The sequence below is a fragment of the Rhodnius prolixus genome, unplaced genomic scaffold (assembly GCF_049639745.1).
Source record: "Rhodnius prolixus isolate KJV_2025 unplaced genomic scaffold, Rpr scaffold_8, whole genome shotgun sequence".
Lineage (NCBI taxonomy): Eukaryota > Metazoa > Arthropoda > Insecta > Hemiptera > Reduviidae > Rhodnius > Rhodnius prolixus.
The window spans coordinates 26548194-26571118 of NW_027411593.1; the positions used below are offsets into that span (position 1 = coordinate 26548194).

Below are 22925 nucleotides of genomic sequence, written 5' to 3' on the forward strand. Positions count from 1 at the left end.
TTCCTTCGGGCTCTAAAGAGTAAAACATGACGAAAACTGCTACGTTTTTCCATGAAAAGTTTATTAGTAAACTACGTGATACATACAATAGAAAACAATTATTAAAAAGTTATAGAGTTAACATTTCAGATAGCTCTTGAACACCTACATACAGTACATGAAGCTTAGAGGGACGCTTAAGCAAAGAACTTGTCAAAGAATATCCAAAATAAAGAGATCAAATAAATCGAATTTGATAATTGTATAAAAATTACAGTGCAACTTATCCCACTCGTGTCTGTAGGCGTATACAAGTTTCCATTTTACTTCTAAATCGAAACAAACTCAAAATCAAACCAATCGATGATTGGTAGGGGAATAAAGAGAATTGAATGAGTAAAGTAAAAGAGCCTGGTGAGGAAGGTATGAAGCGGTAGGTAACATTTACCCAACAACGATCTACAAAAAATTTGTAAATACAAATTTATAAATATGTAATTGTAGAATCTAATATTTAGTATATAGTCAAAATTTAATAGGACTAATTTTTCGATTTTAACCTTGGAACGTTAGAACCTTACCATCTCAACTCACAGATTTTAACCTTACGATCTCAACTCGCTGAAAACACTTCATCAGGTGTAAACAGTAAACCGTCGAACATTTTTAAAAAGACACTGATTGAAATTGTAGAAGTGCAGTGTTAATACGTGTTAATTATCTGGAATAAATATAATTCTAAGGTAAATTATGATTTCTGTGTAAGTGCAATTATAAAAAAGTTCATGAGAATTAATTTTTAAGTAGAATTCCATTCATTAAAAGTATACTTAATATTGTAAGTATAATTAATATTAATTATTATGTTAAGTTTAAGTTATAGAAGATGTTATTTGAGTTGACTATTTGCATATAACTATCTCGGTAACACTTGTTTTTATTTTTTATTGTTATTTATTTCACATAAGTGCCTCCGCTATGTTATTTGTATTGCAGGTAACACTATTGCTGTTCTATAGTTGTAATGAAAACAAAATATAGAGAGTTTTACAACCTTTTAATTATTGAGCCAATACTAGAGCAGAAGAATCTGAGCGCAAAGAGGATTACCATGGATTTTTCTAAGAGAAGACCGCAGTATCCATTCTCTTCGAGGGCTATGAGATGTAAGTTGAAGCAATATTCTACTGCATGGAAATCACGCATGACATGCCTTTAAACTCCTCGCTAGTTCTCTATTTGATTATTCAAATCAAACAGTTGTAGCACTACATTTCTTTTTTCTGTTGTTACTAATTTAAGACATTGTCATGGATCTCTTCAGAGAGCCAATTGTGTTGATTGAAGAGAACTTACTAAGTATATAAATTCAGGGAAGTCTATTGATTAACGTAGTGTGATCTTTGTAATGTACAAAGATTTTAAGGTCCAAGGAAAAGTTATTTTTTGGGGGAAATAAAAACAAATTTCTTCAGCTCTGAGGATTAATAAATGTCTCGCGTTCTATTATCGATTTAAGTCAATAACATAAATTCTCTCTTATAATAACAGTAGCAAATATTAAGAAAAATATTATGTCTTACTGATCGTCTGATAGAAATGTGAGAACTGCAGTTAGTGGTACCTTTCAGTTTAGAATTTTTGAATAATAACTAAGGCTACTGTAATTTGTATCGTACAAATTAGGTATTCATGTTCCATATTCATGTATATATATTTTCTTTTTTTTTACTAATTGAGAAATTATATTTTATTTTAGATCGATGCGCTTAACATTCCACTTTTGACGTGAAGCAGACAGATTTATATGATGGAAGGTCATGCAGCAGATTCTGAGTCGGGAAACGAAACTGATGAAGAATCTGTTTATCCCTGTTTCAAAAGAGCTAAATTGGAGGCTGTGCGCTATAATAGAAGTTCTTGCGATTGGAATACTTCAGTATCCTCTGATGAAGATGTTGAGGATGAGCTAGGCGTACCTCAAAGAATCGCTCCTTATTCAGAAGAAGATCATTCTCAACTTATTTTTCCCGATAGTGAAGACGGATCAGGTTCAGTAGCATGGTTCAAATCAAATTGTTCTTTTAAAAAAAAATTTGATAAGGCAAAATTTGAACAATCATTTGGTGCAAGGCGAAAAATTGATACAGAAAATTTTTGTACTATTTTTTTCCAATATTTTAATATTTCTCTAGCTAGGCATATAATTAAGCAGACGGAACTTTACGCAACTCAGAAAGGTCATGGTGAATTTACACTTACGGTTCCTGAGCTAAATGCTTTTATTGGTATACTGATAATAATGGGGTTCAACACTTTACCCAATCAGAAACTTTACTGGTCTAGCAATAAAAATTTTAGAAATGAAAGAATATCATCGATAATGAGCCAAAGCAGATTTTTACAGATTTTGCAAATGCTTCATTTAAACGACAATTCTGAAATTCCCAAAAATGAGGAGTCTACTTTTGATAAACTTATTAAAATTCGTCCTATATTACATCACTTCCAAAAATCATTTAGAGATGCGTTTGATCCTTGTCGATATTTATCTATTGGACAAAGCATGAGGCCTTTTAAAGGCCGTCCGCCATTAAAACACCAGGGTTTCAACATTTGGATCATTTGCTGCGCCTTCACAGGTTATATGCTTTCATGTGAATTTCATGACAAAAAAACAATTGCTGAAGGAGGCCTGGGAAAAACAGTTGTAAGTGGGCTCTGCAAAGGTTTAGAAGGCAAGAATTATTGTTTGTTTTTTGACAGAGGTCTTTCATCGTTTTCCTTGATTGGTCACTTATTAGAACAGGGGTTCTACTGTTGCACTACAATTTTGCCCAGAAGAATCAGTTTTCCTGCTTCACTCTTAAAGCCAGATAGATCATTGAGATTTGGAGAATTTGACTATATAATGAGCCATCATATGTGCCTCATAAAATGGAAAGATTGTGGATCGAAAGCCGTTTGCATAGTCAGCACTATGGATGATCCTTCCGAAACAGTTTTAGTTTCGAGAACAAATAGCGTTGGAAAGAAGGAATCTGTAAACTGTCCGACACCTGTTGCCACATATAACAAGTATGTGGGTGGTGTAGATTTATTCCACCAATACATGGCAAACTATTCAATCCATTGGCAATCAAAAAGATGGTGGATGAAGATTTTTTATTATTTTATTGACGCTGCGATCGTTAATGCATATATCTTGTACAAATTAGAAATGACAGAAAATAATAAAAAACCAGTGCACTACCTTTTTTTTAGGAGTCAGTTAGCCGACGAGCTGATAGGGAATTTTATTAGCAGGAAAAATGTTAAGCCTAAAGTGGTGATCACAAAAAAAAAGTTTGGTGGTAAGAACCAAATGATAGTAGATTTAAGTGAAGAGCACTTAGCAATTAAGGTAGATAGTGCAAGGAGATGTGCAAATTGTAGTACGTCCCGCAAGCCCAGAAGAAGCACTCTTGTTTGCAAGACTTGCAACGTTGCTCTTTGTAAGTTCCCTTGCTTCAACGACTTCCATACGAACAAATGAAATCTGGAACTAGATGTGGATCCACTTTTTGCAGACGTATGAGAAAAGCTTGCCACAGTCTTTGAGGGACTCCAGTATCCTTACTGAGGAGTTTCGGATCCCATAGCACGGCACGCTGAGAATTTTATTGCCACTGTGCAAATCCCTATCTCAACTTGTCCAAAGTTTTCTTGCTCTGACCTTGGAAATAAGATAGTTGAATCGATCAAAATCGAAGAGTTTGCGAGGCAAAGATTGCTGAACAAAAAAAGTTCAATTACGAATTCGTTAAGTGGTTATCAACCGAATAATTATAATTCCACTTGATTAACTGAGCTGAAGGACCTAAATTACTAAATCACAATGTAAATCGATTATGCAAAGTTTAAAAGATCGTTAAATAAAATGGTTCTTAAACTTGAAAAATTTAATGTTGAATCATAAATGTGATAAAACATTGTTTTGTAAAAGACATTTTTTAAATAAATAGGTTAAAAAATAAATTTATGGCAATACGATTCTTTCATTTTTTAATTTTAATTTTTTTTTTTCGTTTCTTTCCAAACTTTAATTACAATTAACGTAAAAAAAAGGCAACAATTTTATATTTTTTAAATGATACAAATAATAAATTAGATTTCAACATATACCATGGCTGATTGTCCATATACATTTATAATGTCTGACTTAACAATAGTAAGTCTATTTATTTTCTTTCATTGTTTACTTGTTGAAAAATTAATGTATTACATCTTAAAATCAAATAAAACATCAATATTATCCTAATCCTGTTTTCTTTTTACAATTATTTTTCTATATTATCTTTTTATAGTGTTCGAAAATTTTATTTTTATATGTTTTGAATATCCAGTGGGAATTTCAAGATTTTAATTTATCTCTTGTATTTAATTAAATATTTATCATTTAAAATAAGATATTAAGGGAAAATTAAATTATTTGATTGATGTTAATCTCTTTTTAGTTCAGGGAAACTGAAATATAATTTTTTTTTAAACACTACTTTTCGAAAAATGATTATTAAAGTATGTATGTATACACTCGTATTGTTTCTTTTTTTAGGATTGGAAGGTTGGCTTTACTTATTTGTAGATATAATTGAAACAACTCTCTTTCCACTCTTTCCTCGTTTTTGCAACTTTTTGTTTTGAAAATAAATTAATTTCATGCTTCTGAAAACCGTAAATAAAAAAGTATATACCAGGAATGGTTTTTTATATTGTGAAGTAATTATAATAATTAAATGCTAGGAGGGGATCTGCTGAGTGGTGTGCCCTAGACCCAGATTTGAGATGGATAGCTACCTAAGAAGGACCCAATCTCAGTTTTAAGATGTAGTGTAGCCAAATGTAGGCTATGATGGTCAGAATAGTCTCTTTGAATGCAATCAATTATCTGAAATCTCCTTAGGATTTGCAAAATTATTTTCACTTAAGAATGCTGTCATAATTATAAGGAAGTATTTATAAGCTATTTATTTGGATTTTTCATTGCACTCTCGGTAATCTTGTTTTCTGCTAACTAATTGGCAAAAAAACAGAGATACATTCTCTCATTTTGTGAAAGTTAAAATAGAGCATAGCCTGCCAGATTTTGTACCAAAGAAATGTAATCTAGAAATATTTCAGCAACACTCAAGCTGAGAGTGTGTAAATTTGTATAATCCTAAATAAATAAAATATATTTTATATAACCAACCATAAAGAAAGATGTTTAAATTTAGCCATAGCCTTAATATTTTAACATACATATATAGAGAATTAATTAAAATTCTTTTACACAAACATATTTTATTGAACATTTTATATTTTTTTTATCTTTTTATTATTGTTCAATAACTGTAGCAGTTATATTTCTTATTACTTTATTTTTTCTTAATACATTTGCACAAAATACATATTTATTTTAATTTCATTCTTATGTATAAAAAACTATTCCACCTAAATAGATATCAAATGTTTTAGATGTACATACAATTCAAGTTGTAAATATGGTAACTTCGTGATTTTTATTCTTTTTGTCACTAAACAGTGTCAGTTTTATTTACTACATAAATTTTATTTTATTAGCTCATTAAATGTGAATTTGTATTTATAAATGTATAGTAACTTAAATGAATTAAATTTAGAACTTAGCGTTTTAATCAAAATTAAATATCCCATAAAAATTCTTAGTACAAAAATTACAGACATGAATTTTCAACAGAAATTCTTCAATCAAGTTTGATTGAGTTCTTTTTATAAAGAACTTTTATATTTTGATTAAGTTCTTTTTATTTACAAATATTTTTTTGTTTTAAATAAAACTATCAGTGACTATTTTAGAAAGGAAATTTTAAAATAATTATATTATTTTTTATATAAATGAATGTGCTTTGTTTTAAAGTAAATAATTGCTATGAATGCCATTTTATGTAAAGTAAAACCTCTACATCAACTGTTTTTGTGAAAAGTGGATAGTTTTTTTTTTTTTTTTCACAAAGAGGAAACTTAAATGAATCTCTCCTTATATTATTCAAAATTATTGCAATAGTTTTAAAAGATGGGTTATTTAGAATATATTGACATTAATTTCTGTTCTAGTTTGAATATTTTTCAGTGCCTGAATGAGTTAAGATAATAAGAAGAATGAAGTAAAGTAAACCCGAAAGAAAAATATGTTGAAAAATAATTTTTGGTCAATGAACTTATTATTGACCAAGTAATTACAGTTTTTCAGTATGAAAGTTTCTCTTACCTTAAGGAGACAAGCACTCTAAGACAATAGACGCTTTATGCAAATGTCGCTGGCTATTTTTGCCTTTTCTCGTTTTTTTGTTCTGAACTATTTAAAGTAACAATGAGAATTACATTTATCTGTAGTCTTATATAACTCTACTATTAAAAACTTAATGTTAGATTTTGTATTGATCCTTCAAATAAAACTTAAGCGCCTCCAAAGAAACAACATACAATATACAGTGCCACCGAAACTGCACAAAGAAAATTTAGTCATCATATCACTATTGATATGATTTTTGTCATGTTAAATCAAAACATTTGGGAGATTAGCTGAGATTAGATGGTCAGACTTGAGGCGACATTTATTGAGTGTCAAGGCTGCTGAGGGTCTTATTTCTTGTATCTAACTATACAAAGATTATTAATTTTTTCATAATTTGTAGGACATCAACACTGACGCTAAATGAACAGTATTTTGTTCCTTAACGAAATTCGCCTAGCTCACTTTAGGGCAGAGGACTTACCGATCATTAACATTGTACTTTCCATGCTTCTTTTTAGTTTTGCATGCAAAGAAGGCCACTGAATGGTTTTTCTTGGGTGTTGCTTAGAATAACACTTGTAGATTTCCAATTTGTTACAGACAGGGTATTTATGTTCCTCTTGATAATCTCTTCTTCTGCCACCATGTTATATTATTGAAAAGCTGTTCCGAACTAGAGCTCTTTACATACCAAGAATAAATTCTGGAAAAAAGAGAAAAGAATAGCATAGTATGGTTGGATTTTATATTTGATAAATACTATTGTCGATCTGTACACAACTGTTTGGAGCTTCTTCATTTGGTTTGATTTCAAAGAGAGAGTAAGTATACACGTATTTATATTCATGAAATGGCATTTTAATAATTCCAAATATAAATTTCATCCCCAAGAAACATAAGTTGCATCATAAACAATCGTGATCCTCGAAAAAGTAACTGTGGTAGTTAAGAGTTTTCCTGTATGTTCGCCAAAACACATTTTTAGAATTACATGGAACTTATGAAAGATATAACTTTTCCCTGAGTGTTTCATTTATTCATTCATACAAATTGAATGCAACTGGTGACATAAAAATCACACATCTTTTCATCACCTGCAACTAACAGAGTACATTGATTATTTATTCTTGCAAGAATTTATGTATATACATGAACATATAAGAAAAACAGATATTTAATTATTTTTATAAAGAAAGTAACGAATATTTTATTCGCTAAACATGCTTTAAAATTTAAATATGCATATAGTGCATACTGCAAATTCAGACAGGCTTCACTATTATGTAATGTTGACGGAGGCTAAAATCTAAGGCAAAAACTGGGACTCGATTACAGTAACATTACATAACTTAGATTTAAAAATACCTTTGTGACTAAAGAAAAATATTGGTTAACATTTAACCAATTGGAACGAAAATTTATTAGATTAGATTAGGACGAGCATATGAAATCATAGCAGCTGATTTAAGAGAAAAGTATTTGAACAAAATAAAGTAAATTAATTATAGAGCAGGTTACGCACTTTCAACCTAAGTTTACGATTTTGTGCAATTTTATATTCTTGTTTAGTGGCAATATTTTATATTTGATGAATAGCAATTTTTGTTAAGTACTTAGAAAGGTTGACTGACGTTGATTTCCCCTGTGTTTATTTTTTTTATAATTACCTTTAAGTTAAGTCGAAACAATGATGAATCCTCGTGGTAAACTGAAAATGTTATTAAGAAAAGATTTTTTAAATGGTAAATAAAAAGTTTAAGAGTACTGCAGTTAATTTATAATACATATTTATATTTCTCAGGTATATTTATCTACATATTTGTCTTGGAAAACTCCAAAGCACTGTTCCAAAAGAGCAGAAATCATTAACAAAACCTTCAACTGACAAAAATTGAACTGGTTGGTCATAGTCCGGGTTTATAGAATACAGAAAAAATAGTCAAAAATTAGATGATATTCAACATTACGTTTTTTCGTGCAGTTTTTGATGATCAACCCTTATTCAACTGTTCTCCCTGGCAGTTTTAATATGACGAGAACGTACTTTTTTTTTTTGAGTAATAGTCTCTTCCAACAAATAATTTGAAATAATGATAACCTACCTACTTTTAAATAACACCTTTAAAATGAATACTCATTTAACTTACGTAAAAAATTAATGAAGAAAACTTTTTGCTACGCCGTTCTTTTATAGAACTCAGGGTCCCTGAAATGGATAAAGAAGCTTGAATCATCTCTACTTCATTTAAGGTTTAAACAAACTGTGAGCTTAAACACACATCAACCGTAGATGCTACAACCATATGCAGAGGTACGATTTTAGGAAAGTCCTATGTTGAGAGAAGACATGCAACTGAGTCTTCTTTACAATTGGTATAAGACATTACTTGAGTGAGTATTCTGAAATATAAATCAGATTTCTTATTTTCATAACTAAGCCTTCATTTAGACCATAAAGGGAACGAGCAGCGATACTTTCGTGGCATTCACATTACCACATTAGAAAAATGTGAAAATGTATAAGAGCGAATATACTACATATAATTGAAGTGTAGCACTGTAGTAACTGCACAACAGTATAATTAATGTAGAATACAAATGCTGTTCAAGTCATTGATATGCTCTGAAAAGGGAAAGAACCTAGACATACTTCTTGCAGGCTGTTGAAAGTGTATCAACCACCATGGTTCTTATAGATGGATACATCCATAAAAGAACAAGAGGATATGAGATTGCACGTTTAGGAAATTGATAAAGATCATATTTAGCGATTTCGGCTGCTGGAATTTATCCCTTTCATTTGGCCCTTCATCTGTGTGAAGATTTAATACTAAAAAAGTGGTTTAAAAGTTCTAAAAAAATCAAAATACATGCGATGAACTTCATTACTTCCTTAAAGTAGTATGTGGTGAGTATATACATTAAAACACGAATTTGGGAATGCGATCAGTTGAGATTATGCTTTAGGTTAAGATGTACAAAGAGCAAGGATGAAGGTGTTCTTATAAAACATTCTTATGAGTGAAGGACATATCTTAAACGGATTAATTTCAGATAGTTGCATACAGTTACGAAATCAGAGTAATTTCCACTTTCTACTCAGGAAGTGATTGTGGAGTAAGGCATAAAACAAGAGAACTGAGTAGGGTAAGGGCCTTGCAATCGACCCACTCTGCAGTCTGGATTGAACTGCAAAAGTAGTTGGAGCACTATCCATCGAGTCTTGACTTCTTTAGGACACTGATTCCAAAAAGAGCTCCATTTCTGTATAGTATTTCAGTTGATAAGGATGATGGTAATTTTTTGCAGGTGTTTATGTAAAGTAATAGTAAAAATTGCGTATACATTACAAGAAATATGGCAGTGTAAATGCTTTTAAAAAAAAGAATATGAAATATAATTAAGCTGGTTTACTGATAGAGTTTACATGTTGTAGAGGTTTTACTGCAATCTTGTGTTAAATATTAAAGTTTGTTTTAATGTAATAACGTTTTTATTAAATTAATATATATATTTTTTTACAATATGTTAGTTGGATATTATTTACAAATGAACTCGATAGTTTTTTTTTTTTAGTTTTCACTTTTTATTTTATTCGTATTAATACATGTTTTTATGTTTTGTGTTATGTGTATTTATAATGGGAAGACACCAGTTAAAAAATGTTTATTATTGTTATTATTATACAAATTTATATTATTAAAATTAAAATTTTAATAAAATAATTTTAAAAAAACTTATTTTTTTCATTATTTTAGTTTTTTTTTCTTACTTTAAATATATCTTATGTTATATAAAATTCTCATGTTTCAATCTGTACATTAATTTCTGTTTTGAAAACTTAATTTAAAACAGTTATAGTATCAATAATTTTCCTCAAACTATAAACATTTTTTTGTTTATAAATCCTCAACATTGTTTTCATTTATTACTCTACAATGTTTAGCAATTAATAAGTATTTTTAATTATTGGAGATGGCTTTATTATATTAACATTTAAACACATTTTTTTCTTTGTCTTTCCCCATATATTTTTATTTACCGCGATGACAAACTTTAATTTTTTTTAAATTTTATTATTTACTTTGTATTAAATAGTGTTAATTTATATAATATTTATACCTTATTGACTTTTAAATATATTTTATATACAGTAAATACATAATCATAAAATTTACGACTATTAAAATACCAAAAATATCTTTTTTTTTAATGAATTCAATTATTATTTTTTCTTGATTTTGTTTGTTTGTTTTTTTCTTCAATCTTTCATGAATTGTGTTTAAATTCTAAAATAGTTTATAAATTAATAAACAAATTATTACTTTAAATTAGGTCTTTTTTCTTTCATCATTTGTAATTTATAATTTTTTTTTATTTTAACTACAAATATTTATTTTATAATTACTATAAAATTTCACCCTTCATAATTAGTTTTTTAATCATAATATAAATGTATTGTCAAAAAATAACAATCAATTGAAATTTGTTTTGACTTAGATAAAAGTAGACAATTTTGAATTCGTACAAAATGATTTAAAATAGAATAAATTCTAAACCGGTCAATTCGACAAGATGTTTCGCAATTAAGAAATAATAATAACAATAAAAACTAATTGATACTTTGATTTCGAACTTCTAATTAAAACAGGAGCGTTTTTTTAAACACATGTAATTGCAAAGGTAAATATTAGAATCAACGACTCAAGTTACCTAATTATTCACTCAAGTTAAATCGTGATCAGTCACGGATTTACATAATGGAAGCAGTGAACGGACGAGAAGACAGTACAAAGTAAAGAAATGGCCATCAGAAAGGAGTGGAGCATTTATTATTTTTTACTACGTGAACAAATATCAATGTGGTGATCTATGCATTGAAAAGGGCATGTGAATTTTTACAGATTCTCTAGAAGTCTGTGCCGGTAGACTGAGGTATAGCAAGTAGTTCCCTAAAGCATATTTACTAGAAGCTGATGATTCTTAAAAGGCTCAGTTTAATCACAAATTCGTTAAGCCTTCATCTTCTTTAGGCCTGGATTTCCAAACAAATAGCTTTGTTAGGCTACTAACAGAAGGCTGCTGCTAAATGGATTTACTAAAACTTAAATTACTTTTGAATGTCCTAAGATGAGGAATCATAAACTACACCTAAAAAAGTACAACTAAAAATAAAAGATCATTTTGCTCAATATATTCATTTTTACAATTGGAGCATTAGTTCACTTCCTCCTTTATTATTGATTATTCACGACTAAGAAGTTAATGCACTCATATCTACCTCTAATAACGTTTGAAAGTTGAAACAGGTCAGGGATAAAAGAAATTTGCGTGCTAGGACGGATGAAATTAAAGATTTTAAATATTTAATATTGACTGTAGTTATATAAATAAAACATTGGGTAGTTAATAATGTATTATTGTAATTATTATAAAGCCAGTATTTTTTGTAACTGGCAAAAACAAAAATAAATTAAATATGCTAGAAGAGCGAAATATAAGACAAAATGATGGGCTATGAGAAAACTCCGTTAATTCATTCTGTGGTTTTTCTGATGAACATGATTAAAGTCGAATTTTTTCACAGAAATACTAACTTATCGGCGACTACTTGGCAATTTAAAGAATTATATTAAGAGATTCACTAATCAAAGATTGTTAATTCAAGGTAAAATAAAATAAATGAATAAAAACAAAAGTGCATCATTTATTACAGATAATTAAAGAATAATGTTTAAAATTTGTCACTAGCACATCTGGATCATTTCAATGCCAGAAGGATTGTATTTGAAGAAAGGTACATATATGTTGTTACAGGTTGATGAACGTTTATGATCCAGATTTGTCACAGTCTTTAGAATGTATCAGTTTTTAAGAAAAATTAGGTTACTAGATAAAGAAGAAGCACTTTTTATGGAGGACAAAAATTTTAAGTTCCTGATTAATTTTATAAGAATAAAGTAGAACATTTCAAAATCATGCAGCGTAATATTTTACCAAAACTAATGTTTTCTTTTAAAGGCTTCTTCCTCCAAAAAAGCTTATGTTATTTTTATCTTCAAAATAAAGTGTACATCTTTTGCATAACCTTTTTCCCTTTTTGTTTGCTTTGTTAACAATCGCGTATTTACCGTAAGAGGAGGGGTACTTACTTCTCGTCTGAGCTAAGGCTGAGGTAATATTTGTTTAACGAATGGTTAATATTCAAATTAAATCACAAATAAACAACATACAACATGTGATACAAAGCTTTTTAAATATATGGATTTAGCCCAGTCGAATTAGGTCGGCAAAGCGCCTCCCACACTTCGCGCTCTATTTCAAGAACGGTTGATTGTTTGCAAAATTACATGGAACTAAATATGTAGAGAACTTTATCCTCTAGAAATGTCATTTAGGGCAAAGGTAACAAGAGATATTTTCAAAAAACATATTTTATTGACCTTTGACCACACATTCTGAGACTTTTGTTTCAAAACAAAGATTTATACAAGTTTATAGCTTATTATCTTCCATTCCGAGGTTGAATCCTAATTTGACTGGGCTAATTGTAGAAAGAATTTTTTTTTTTTAATTTACTCTATTCAAGTGGAAAATGGAAAACATTCTCCCTTATGGCCGTTGATTACTCCACTTCTCTAAATTAAAAAATGTCTACATATCCTTCGCTTCACCCTTTGTAAGCATTTATTTAGCGGTGAACTTAGTCAGAGATGGTTTTCAGTTGAGGAACATTTCTATGCCTACATACAGGAGACCTAAAAATCCTGATGAGGCCCAAACCATCATTAAAAAAATATATATAACCTTTATTGTTCTCGATTCTTTTGTGCCCAGCACTGATTTGAAGCAATCATTTTGCCTTAGAGAAATATCAGCATTTCGATTTAATATGTGTTCATATTGCATTTGTATTCATTTCTATTAAATAGATTAAATCAAAAATAGATAAAGAAGGTTTTCTCTAACTACTCTATACGTTCGAAAAAAAGGCTTACAGTTTCAAAAGTAACTACTGATTGTCCATTTTCTTGTTTTGTCGCCTTACTTCTTACTTCAATGAAGATAAAAAGATAGAGTAACAAAAAAAATTCATACAATTCTTGAGCTGATGTGAATTTTTTGTCCAATCACAATTGTTTTCCATATTTTTATAAAGCTCTTGGTAGCTCTATCTTTTATTTTGAAAATTTCACACGTTTTAATTTATTTACACTATACTAATAATTTTGTTTTAATGTAGTAATTGCTGAAAGGTATTAATCCTTAGAGATTCAGCTTCTCTATCGGTTGGGGTCATAAGCGTATTCAACGCACGAACACTAGAAGACTTTAAAACCACCAGGAGAATCCACATATCTGTATATTGTTACCTGAAGATGGTACCATACTTCCTTTACATAAATAGCTATTTCTAGAACATCGTGATTTTATTCCTGCCAACTTAAAATTGTTTAATTATCAGTTCAACTTAACTGCTGTTTGCCTAATGGTTGTCAGCATTTTTTACTTTATTGCCTTTGAACTATCCTTTTTTTTTTCTATTTCCTTGCACAGGATATTCTGTACAGACTTCACCACATTTTGAGAGTTGCCTGTCATGATAATAATATCCAAACCCTAGTGACCGCAAAGTTGACAATTTTTTCTTCTTCTCAGTGGTACACAACGGTAAGAATGGATCTTGGCTTTTGATCTTTTACTAAACCATAAATAGTCACTGTTTTAGGCCCAACAGATATATTTTAGTACATGTTTTTTCTTCTGCACTTTTCTATTCGTGTGATCTGTTATATTCTTCTGACTTAGACATCAATCACTTCAAATAAGATTTCAACCTATTCTCTGATAGTTCATCCTAAAATAAACAAATAATAAAATAAGATTCATAAGCCGAAAATATTATGAACAGAAAATAATATAATAATTGCGAAACATCTTACATTATAAAATTCTTAACATTTGACAAAATGAGCAATTCATAAATTAAAAACTTAAAATTTGCTATACTATATTTAATTCAATATATATATATTTTTTAAGTGTATTGATATATACATACAATTATGTTATCTTCCATCTTCTTTAGACTAATATTAATTACCGATTTTATTTTATTTTTTTAAATTATTATGTTTATTTCTTTTCCAATACTCATTGCAGGGAATCCTAATTGGTATTACCTATTTTTATAAGTACTGAATTGAACAAATGAGCAAATGTTGATTATATTTTATATACATATATATACATATATATATATATATAAAATTAATATATATATGTATATATATATTTCTTAATAATGAATAAGGCTGTGCAAATATAATGATTATGCACAAATTATTCTTATGAACTATCAACTAAAATACATATTCTTCTTTTGTTGATTAAATTATCTCCATTTGTTTTTATTTTTCATATATATGTATATATATATTTATAATTTATTAGATCTGACGGTGTTTTTATATAATAATTTTCATTGTCTTTATCAAAGAAATAAGTCCAATATATTATATATATTTATATTATTATATACTATTGACACTTTAACACTATTTACAGCATATTCACATTAAACAATATATTTATAATATATATATTTATACGATTTTTGTTTTTTGTTTCTTTTTTTTTAAAGTTACCATTAGTCCGACGCATTTATTGTTTGTAAAAGATTTTTTTTTTTAAGAATTAATTATTGATAATTATTCAACTGAATAAAAATATTAAAATTAATTTAAAAAAAAAGGGAGAGGTTTACTAAATACAAATGTTTATTGCCTGCCTTAAGTTATAAATTACGCCACTTTTTTCTATAACATATATAATTTGGCCTAACCTTAAGAAGAATTGTTTAAATTAAATTGTTTTAGTCTTTAGTAGTTTTTAAATTCGTTGGTAGTTTTTCTTCATATTTTTGGAATAAGCCTTGTAACTGTTAGGAATTCATTTCTTTCTTTTTTTTAAAATCTATTGCAAAATTTTATACCTTAATTATAATTTAAGGCAAGCAATGGTTTGTTTTAACTTTTTATTTATTTTTTTTTTCCTACATTTTGACCCGTATAATGTTTTTATTTTTCTTTATTTAAATGTTTTTATTTATTTTATTTTGCATTTTTTTCATTCAATAAAAATAAAATGAGATAATTTAAAGTAATTAACTTATTCCTCCTCAGGCCCCATCATCATTAATCTTTTTTTAGCTATTTTTGAATAAATTATATCAATTGGTTTAGATGTATCATATAAGGATGGAGCCTGTAATATAATTAATACAGTGCCCAAAACACAAGCTACCGAAAATACCCACAGGAATAGACGATCGAGCACCATGGCGACGTACTTCCAGTCTTCTATCACCTGAAAGCAATATATTTTTATTAATTAGTGGCTAATTCACAAATCAAAACTCAATTTTTATTACAAAATAATTCCCAAAGTTTATCAACAATTTAAAGGTATGAAATTGGGCTTTTGATAGATTCATTCGCTCACAAATACCTTGGGGAGAAGGACACAAAAAGGATAAATACAAAAAAAAGGCCATTAAACAAAATATTTCTAGAAATGAGCACCAGTTCTAAAGTATGAATTAATTTCTGGGAGGTCATGCTACACCAACGCTTTTTTAAAAGTGCAATTGGAAAAGAAACAATTGAATTAATTTTATTTTTGGGGTATTTATTTTTTGCTACTTAGCTACACACGGATATAAACAACTTTACTTTACCGTACACATCAACATATTTACTTATTTTTAACTTGCATTAAAAAGTTTGTTAAACCATTCATAACACTAAAATGGCTTACAGAGGAAAGTCTACTATTACTCCACTCACAGATCTGTTTTAAAAGAATTTTCTTACTGAATCGATTGAACACTATGTTACAGATCTGTATATATGTATTCCATACAGGTTAAGGTAAAATAGTAGAGGCCAGTTTCAAGAAAAGAGTATAAAAAATGAATATCTATTCAGTGAACAGATATCAAAATTTTTTTCCGAAATCGGAATTAATTAAGCGAAACATGAAATTACATTCTGCAATTTTTGTCTTTATTTTACGGTAGACCAATTAGACAAAACAAAAACAACTTTTCAGAAAACTTCAAACTGGATATTTCATGTGAAAGTTTAAAATCAAAAATCTGCAATATTACAATCCATACTTTTTTGATGAAGATTAGAGAAAAAAGAAATTCAAATCTTAAATCGAAAATTTGATAACTCATAAAACATTCTCTAGTATAACAAATTATAAAAAACTTACATTTTCGAACTTATCTTTGTTTTTAACATGTTGAGCAATAAACCTGGCATCTTCTATTGTTTTTTCCATTGTTAGTGGTTTTTCAAATGTAGGGCTAACATCACCAGGGTGGCAAATACCAGGGCTGAATAGGTCATCGTCTGCTGATGGAAGTGGAAGAGGAGGTTCACCAAAACAAGGAACAGGATCAAATCTTGATGCTGGCAGTGCTGGTATTGATTCGAAATCTCCACTTAATCTTTTACCGCTATAACTATCCATACCCAGATAAAAAATATAAAAAAATTAATAAACTCAAATAATACAAGAAAACAATTTTTTTTGAACATAAAAAGAACATAAAGCTTCTTGTATTTTGCTCATTCTTATTTAAGACATCTTGAATTAGAGAACATATAGGACCATCAACAAGATCAGTTTCCACACAGTAAAACAGTAGTACAAGAAAGCAAATTCTTACAAATAAGGAATAATGAGTTAGGAAACTTACTACGCTATCAACTGTAATGAGATGGACCATAAACTGATCTCAAAATGAGTCTCATTAACATGGAAGAAAGTCTTATTTTCTAGGACCCAAGTATGGGTGCCATATCCTTAATTTCTCAAGATTCTAATGAGACTTCTTGTAGAAGTATATGAATGTTGAAGACAAAGTATGAATATTATGATCATTAGTGGCGAATGAATGAATGTTCAGCAAGTTGCCGTGTGTTTCATACTACAGTAATTTCGTTGAAGTAGCTTACATTAGTACACACAATCAGTTACTATTGATTATTGAGCATCCCTACCCTAATTAATGACTTGATGCGTGTTTATATCTAGCCGAACAGCGTTAATGTTCTTGAAACAGGTGAATTTGAATTGGGGTAAGATCTCCGTCCTAACGTTTAGTAGATAATCACTTCATTAAGAGCCATTTTCATTGGTAATTAAAATAACACCATGATCCCTTTTTAGTAGCGATTTTACTGTAAGGTGGCTTAAAATAGAACTGCATTTGTTTCTTTTTCTTATCGCAGTCACTACATCACTTGAAGGCAAATTATCTATCAAGTTATTTCAAGAACGGATGATTCATATTTGATATATATGAAACATCATTGATCTCTTAAAATCGCCCTAATCAATTAGAAATTAAACTTCAAAAAGTTATGAATGAACAAATTAATTTTCAGGGATAGACTGTATTATTTAAAAATGAAAATAATATGCAAAACATGGTCGCAAACTATCTCATTTTGAAAACATCGGCACGAATAAAGGCTACGCAATCAAACACAGATTTGAATATTATTAAATTAATTTTTAGATAGAGAAAAGTTTGTTGTTCAGGTTCAAGGTTTTGCAATTTTGCGGAGAAAGTGTTTATTAAAAAAACAAAAACAAAAAAAAATTGAGATGGTTAAGTTGTAAATGTACACGCTTAATTTAAAAGTGTATTTTCTATTAATTTCTTATTTGTCGCTTAGCAGATAAACTATGAAACTTAAACGCTTTTATAGTAAAACTGCTTTTTCCCACTCTCTGTTTCCCTATTTGAATATTGCTATTTTTAAATGTTTTGAAGGAAAGAGATTTTCAAACAAAAAGTTCACACCGCTGGCTTTCCACGGCTGAACCGACTGGATGAGGGTTTTATGAAACTCGATGTTCATCATCAAAAAGATGATAGGATTTTTTCGTCCTATCGTTAACAAACTCTTTTACAACGTATATTCCCTTCCATATTTAAAAGTTTGAGGTAAATACAAAAATAATAAATAAAGAAAAGAAGATGAATGATTAATTTCAAAGATTTGAGAGATGGCTCTATTAGTAATGGACTAATTACTAACGGACAGAGAACTTTGTCAGAGGAAAAGGAAAAATACATGGTAAAGGTGTATGAAGTTCATGTACCGGTATCTAATCTTATCTTGGCTACGAAAAGAAGCACAGAGTTTGTGGGATTGAATGTGAAAAATCATTTGTGAATTATAAAAAGTAAACGGCCAAAGCTCTGAACCATCTTGATCATTGTTAAGATTAAATAGCACTTTAGATTTTTAAAAATCTACGGAGCAAGGTAAGATATATTTGTAGCCAGTCTAGCCTAATGATAATAAGTGTTGCTTAGAAACGAAGGCAGACAGAGCGATAGGAATTATGACCTGTTCCCTAACTGACATACAGGGTGTCCCAAGCTATATGGATAACGACTTTTTCTCGGAAACTAAGATAGCTAGAAAAAAACTAAAAAATACGTGTTCCCTTAGTTTTTTGTTAGGAATCCAAATTTAATTTGTAAATTTTTTTCGGTGCCTCCAGAAGCGAGATACAGACACCAACTTCATTTTTTCAAATGGGAAGGTGCGGTTTTTATTCAGAAATAGATTCCTCTATTTTTTTAAAGAAAAATTTACTTGAACGGTTTTTTTCTGTGAGCGATATTTTAGAAGTTATGAATGAAAACAAGATTCTTATAAGAAATTTCAAAATGATAATATTTAACGGTTTTTTGATTGAATAAGAAGAAAAGTACTATTTTATTATAAATTTTACTCCTCATTAATATTACAGATCATGTTCGAAATGGCCTCCACCATTAGAGATGCATAGACATGCTCTTTCCTGCCAATTGTGCCTTACTGCCAAAGAAATAGATTCGGCTTTAACCGAATTACAGGTATCTGTTATTCTCTGCTTTAGTTCATCTACAGATGCAATTCCGGCTTGATTCTGATGCACCTAGATTTAGAAATGCTTTTAGGTAAGCAGAAATAAGGAAAGAAAGAAAAAAGTTATGAATAATCACCTTGTTTTTCTGGGATACCCAAAGGAAATAGTCCATAGGTGTCAAATCCGGTGAGAGAGGTATCACTGAATCGCCCCCCGAGTCGATATAATCACGCCCATCAAATTGCCTATCAAAAAATCTCTTTACATGCCTGGTGGTGTGTATCGACACAGGGGGCAATTCAGTGGCCACCTCTCTCACCGGATTTGACACCTACGGACTATTTCCTTACCTAAAAGCATTTCTAAATCTAGGTGCATCAGAATCAAGCCGGAATTGCATCTGTAGATGAACTAAAGCAGAGAATAATAGATACCTGTAAGTCGGTTAAAGCCGAATCTATTTCTTTGGCAGTAAGGGACAATTGGCAGGAAAGAGCATGTCTATGCATCTCTAATGGTGGAGGCCATTTCGAGCATGATCTGTAATATTAATGAGGAGTAAAATTTATAATAAAATAGTACTTTTCTTCATATTCAATCAAAAAACCGTTATAATATCATTTTGACATTTCTTATAAGAATCATGTTTTCATTCATAACTTCTAAAATATCGCTCACAGAAAAAAACCGTTCAAGTAAATTTTTCTTTAAAAAAATAGAGGAATCTATTTCTGAAATAAAACCGCACCTTCCCATTTGAAAAAATGAAGTTGGTGTCTGTATCTCGCTTCTGGAGGCACCGAAAAAAATTTACAAATGAAATTTGGATTCCTATCAAAAAACTAAGGGAACACGTATTTTTTAGTTTTTTTCTAGCTATCTTAGTTTCCGAGAAAAAGTCGTTAACCATATAGCTTGGGACACCCTGTATAAAATGAAAATCATCTGGCTAGATTGGTCATTTATGAACTGTTCTTCTTAAAGAATTGGCGAAGCAGTCTAAACAAAGATTAGAATAGGAACGAAAACATGGAGTATTTGTTTTATAATCTAGGATGGTTCTTCGTTTTAGAACAAGAAAATATTCCTATCTAAACAGTATAAAGAATTATTGAATATTGCTTCTTTAATAAAATCATCTTTCTCACAGACAAATTTTCCACCGACTAGTTTCAGTTGTAGGGAAAAAATACATTATTTACTTGTACATAATTTAGTACAAAGATAAAACTGTCAGTTTAATTTTAACATTGTTGATAAGCAAACATACTTACCCTAAATATTTATCGATATCAGGAGTTACATCAAAAACTCCGGTAATAATAGCATCGGGAGTTTTATCTTCTTCATCTTCATCAACAGAATCTTCTTGCTTCGGTCTTTCTATAAATAACACTTTAGGCAGGACTTGTATAAAAATTCGGTGCACCCAAGGCTTCATTTTATGTGTAACTGGTGAACGAAAATTAACGTTAAGCACTAATATTGTTACAACAACTGATAAAGTCACAAGCACCATTGTAAATAGTAAATATTTGCCTAATAACGGCACTGTTAACGATGTCGGCGGTATTATTTCTGCTAATAATAAAAAGAACACTGTTAATGATAGTAATATTGATATACATAATGACACTTTCTCACCAGAATCCGATGGCAAATAAAATACTAACACTGATAAAAATGATATTCCAACACAAGGTATTATTAAATTTACTGTGTAAAATAATGTTTTTCTTCTTAAAGTTATATTAAATATAATATCTGGATAAGGTTCTTCGCAGCAACTGTAGAATTTTTCATTCCGAACAGCTGGTACTCTCATTATATCCCATTCAACGGACAAGTAGAAATCTTGTAAATCTATGCCTACATCAATCGTATGTGAATCTGGTGTCTGCAACATATGCCTCAGGTCAACCTGTAATTAAAATAAAAGGAAATTAGTTTCGAGAAATTAAATGAAAGTTAAGAGACTTGGAGAGCATAACTTTTAAAACTAAATATCTAAGTTGCAGCTAACAATATAAATATTAATCGGCCCATTATTATTATTATAGGGTCTGTAGAAAATGGAAATTAATGAGATTTGTTGTTAAATTGTTATGAGATAATGGAGATGAAAAGCATAATAAGTAAACATAGATATTGACACTAGACTAGCTTCGAATATATTAATACACAAAACGTGTAACTATATTTAAAGACTAATAATAAATGAAAGTATTTTTTTTTTTTTTTATTATCCTTTTAATGAAATTTACACCTGTACCTACAGGGTACAATAGGTAAATGCGATGAATGTATGTGAATAGCGTGGCAGACGTGAATGACGGTCATCCATTGATGGCCGCCATTAGTCACCCAGTTGGTCACGGGGCCAACGGTGCCTCAGCCGTCTTCGAGGATTGGAGGGTAGCGTAGTTGTAGACAGGTTTGCAGCTAAAGGGTTGGGATGCAGTGAGAGTTTTTGGTGAAAATTTTTGTATCGAATTTTGGCAAGTTCGGAGATAAGTGGAATTTGGAGATCTGTATGTATAGTGTGGTTGCTTACGTAGAATGGAGCGTCTAGTATGCGGCGGAGAATTTTGGATTGCAGTGTTTGTAGTCTATTGAGGTTGGATTTTTTAGCTGTACCGTAAAGTTCGAGTCCGTAAGTACATATTGGTGTGAGAAGGGCTGTATAGAGTCGTCGTTTGTTCTGTAGTGAGAGTTTTGAGCGTTTGTCGAGTAGCCTGGCTAGAAGTTTGTATCGCTTGTTTAGTTCGGTACGTTTAAGTCTCGTATGGGGGTTCCAGGTAAGTCTCTTGTCTAGGTACATTCCAAGGTACCGCACATGGTCGGCTGGTGGGATAGGTGTGTGATGTAAGAAGACAGGTGGCGGAGTTTGACGTTTGAGTGTGAAGACTATGTATTTAGATTTAGTTGGGTTAATTTTTATACGCCAGTTTTCTAACCAAGGTTCTATTGAGTGAAGGTGGGACTGTAGTGAGCATACTGCGAGGATAGGGTCAGAGTGTGTGGAGAGAATGGCAGTGTCGTCAGCGAAGGTGTAAATAGAGGTATTAAGGTTAGAAGGTAAGTCGGCAGTGTAGATTGTGTAAAGAAGAGGAGCTAAGACACTTCCCTGTGGCACACCAGCAAGGACGGGATAGATGGAAGAGTGAGTAGTGCCTTGAAGAACTTGAAAGAATCTGTCAGAGAGGTAAGAGCTGAGTATGAGGTAATAAGTGCTAGGAAGGATGCGTTTTAGTTTCCACAGTAGACCTTCGTGCCAGACTCGGTCAAAGGCTTGCGAAACATCAAGGAATACTCCAGCGCAGTACTGTTTTCGCTCGAGTGAAGAAGCGATGGTGTCTACAACACGATGGGCCTGCTGGATCGTCGAGTGGCAGCTTCTGAAACCAAACTGATGGTCCGGTATAATTTCGAGAGATTCTGTAATTTCGTAGAGGCGTGGTAACAGAAGTCTCTCGAATATTTTGCCCAATGAAAGTTAAATAAAAATAATGGCACATTTTTTATCAGTTATAACGGTTACCGAGCAATAAGGCAAAGGTACCTTTCAAAACACCTTCCTCATTTGCCATTGAAAATGATGTACTAATTATCAAAGACAAATCTCTTATTATGGAAGTGTATTTTATTTTATTTTGGAGTTTATTTTTGCTACAATCAGCGCGCTGACGCTATAAGTAACAGTGAT

The 22925-nt window shown here is 30.2% G+C and overlaps 1 protein-coding gene across 4 annotated transcripts in view; it reads right to left on the minus strand.

The window, feature by feature from the left end:
• Window positions 1-8765: 8765 nt before the first annotated feature.
• The window catches only part of nAChRalpha1 (nicotinic acetylcholine receptor alpha1), a 389306-nt gene continuing 375146 nt past the window's right edge, over window positions 8766-22925 (minus strand). For 3 of the 4 annotated variants that reach the window (XM_074122086.1, XM_074122087.1, XM_074122088.1), the window contains exons 6-8: window positions 20494-21140; window positions 16556-16808; window positions 8766-15643 (exon numbers count right to left, since the gene is read on the minus strand). In XM_074122086.1, coding sequence (XP_073978187.1) covers window positions 15446-15643; window positions 16556-16808; window positions 20494-21140 — 1098 coding nt within the window. In that variant the 3' untranslated portion in view covers window positions 8766-15445. The remainder of the gene's footprint in view (window positions 15644-16555; window positions 16809-20493; window positions 21141-22925) is intronic. The other variant, XR_012456510.1, reaches the window with a different exon arrangement.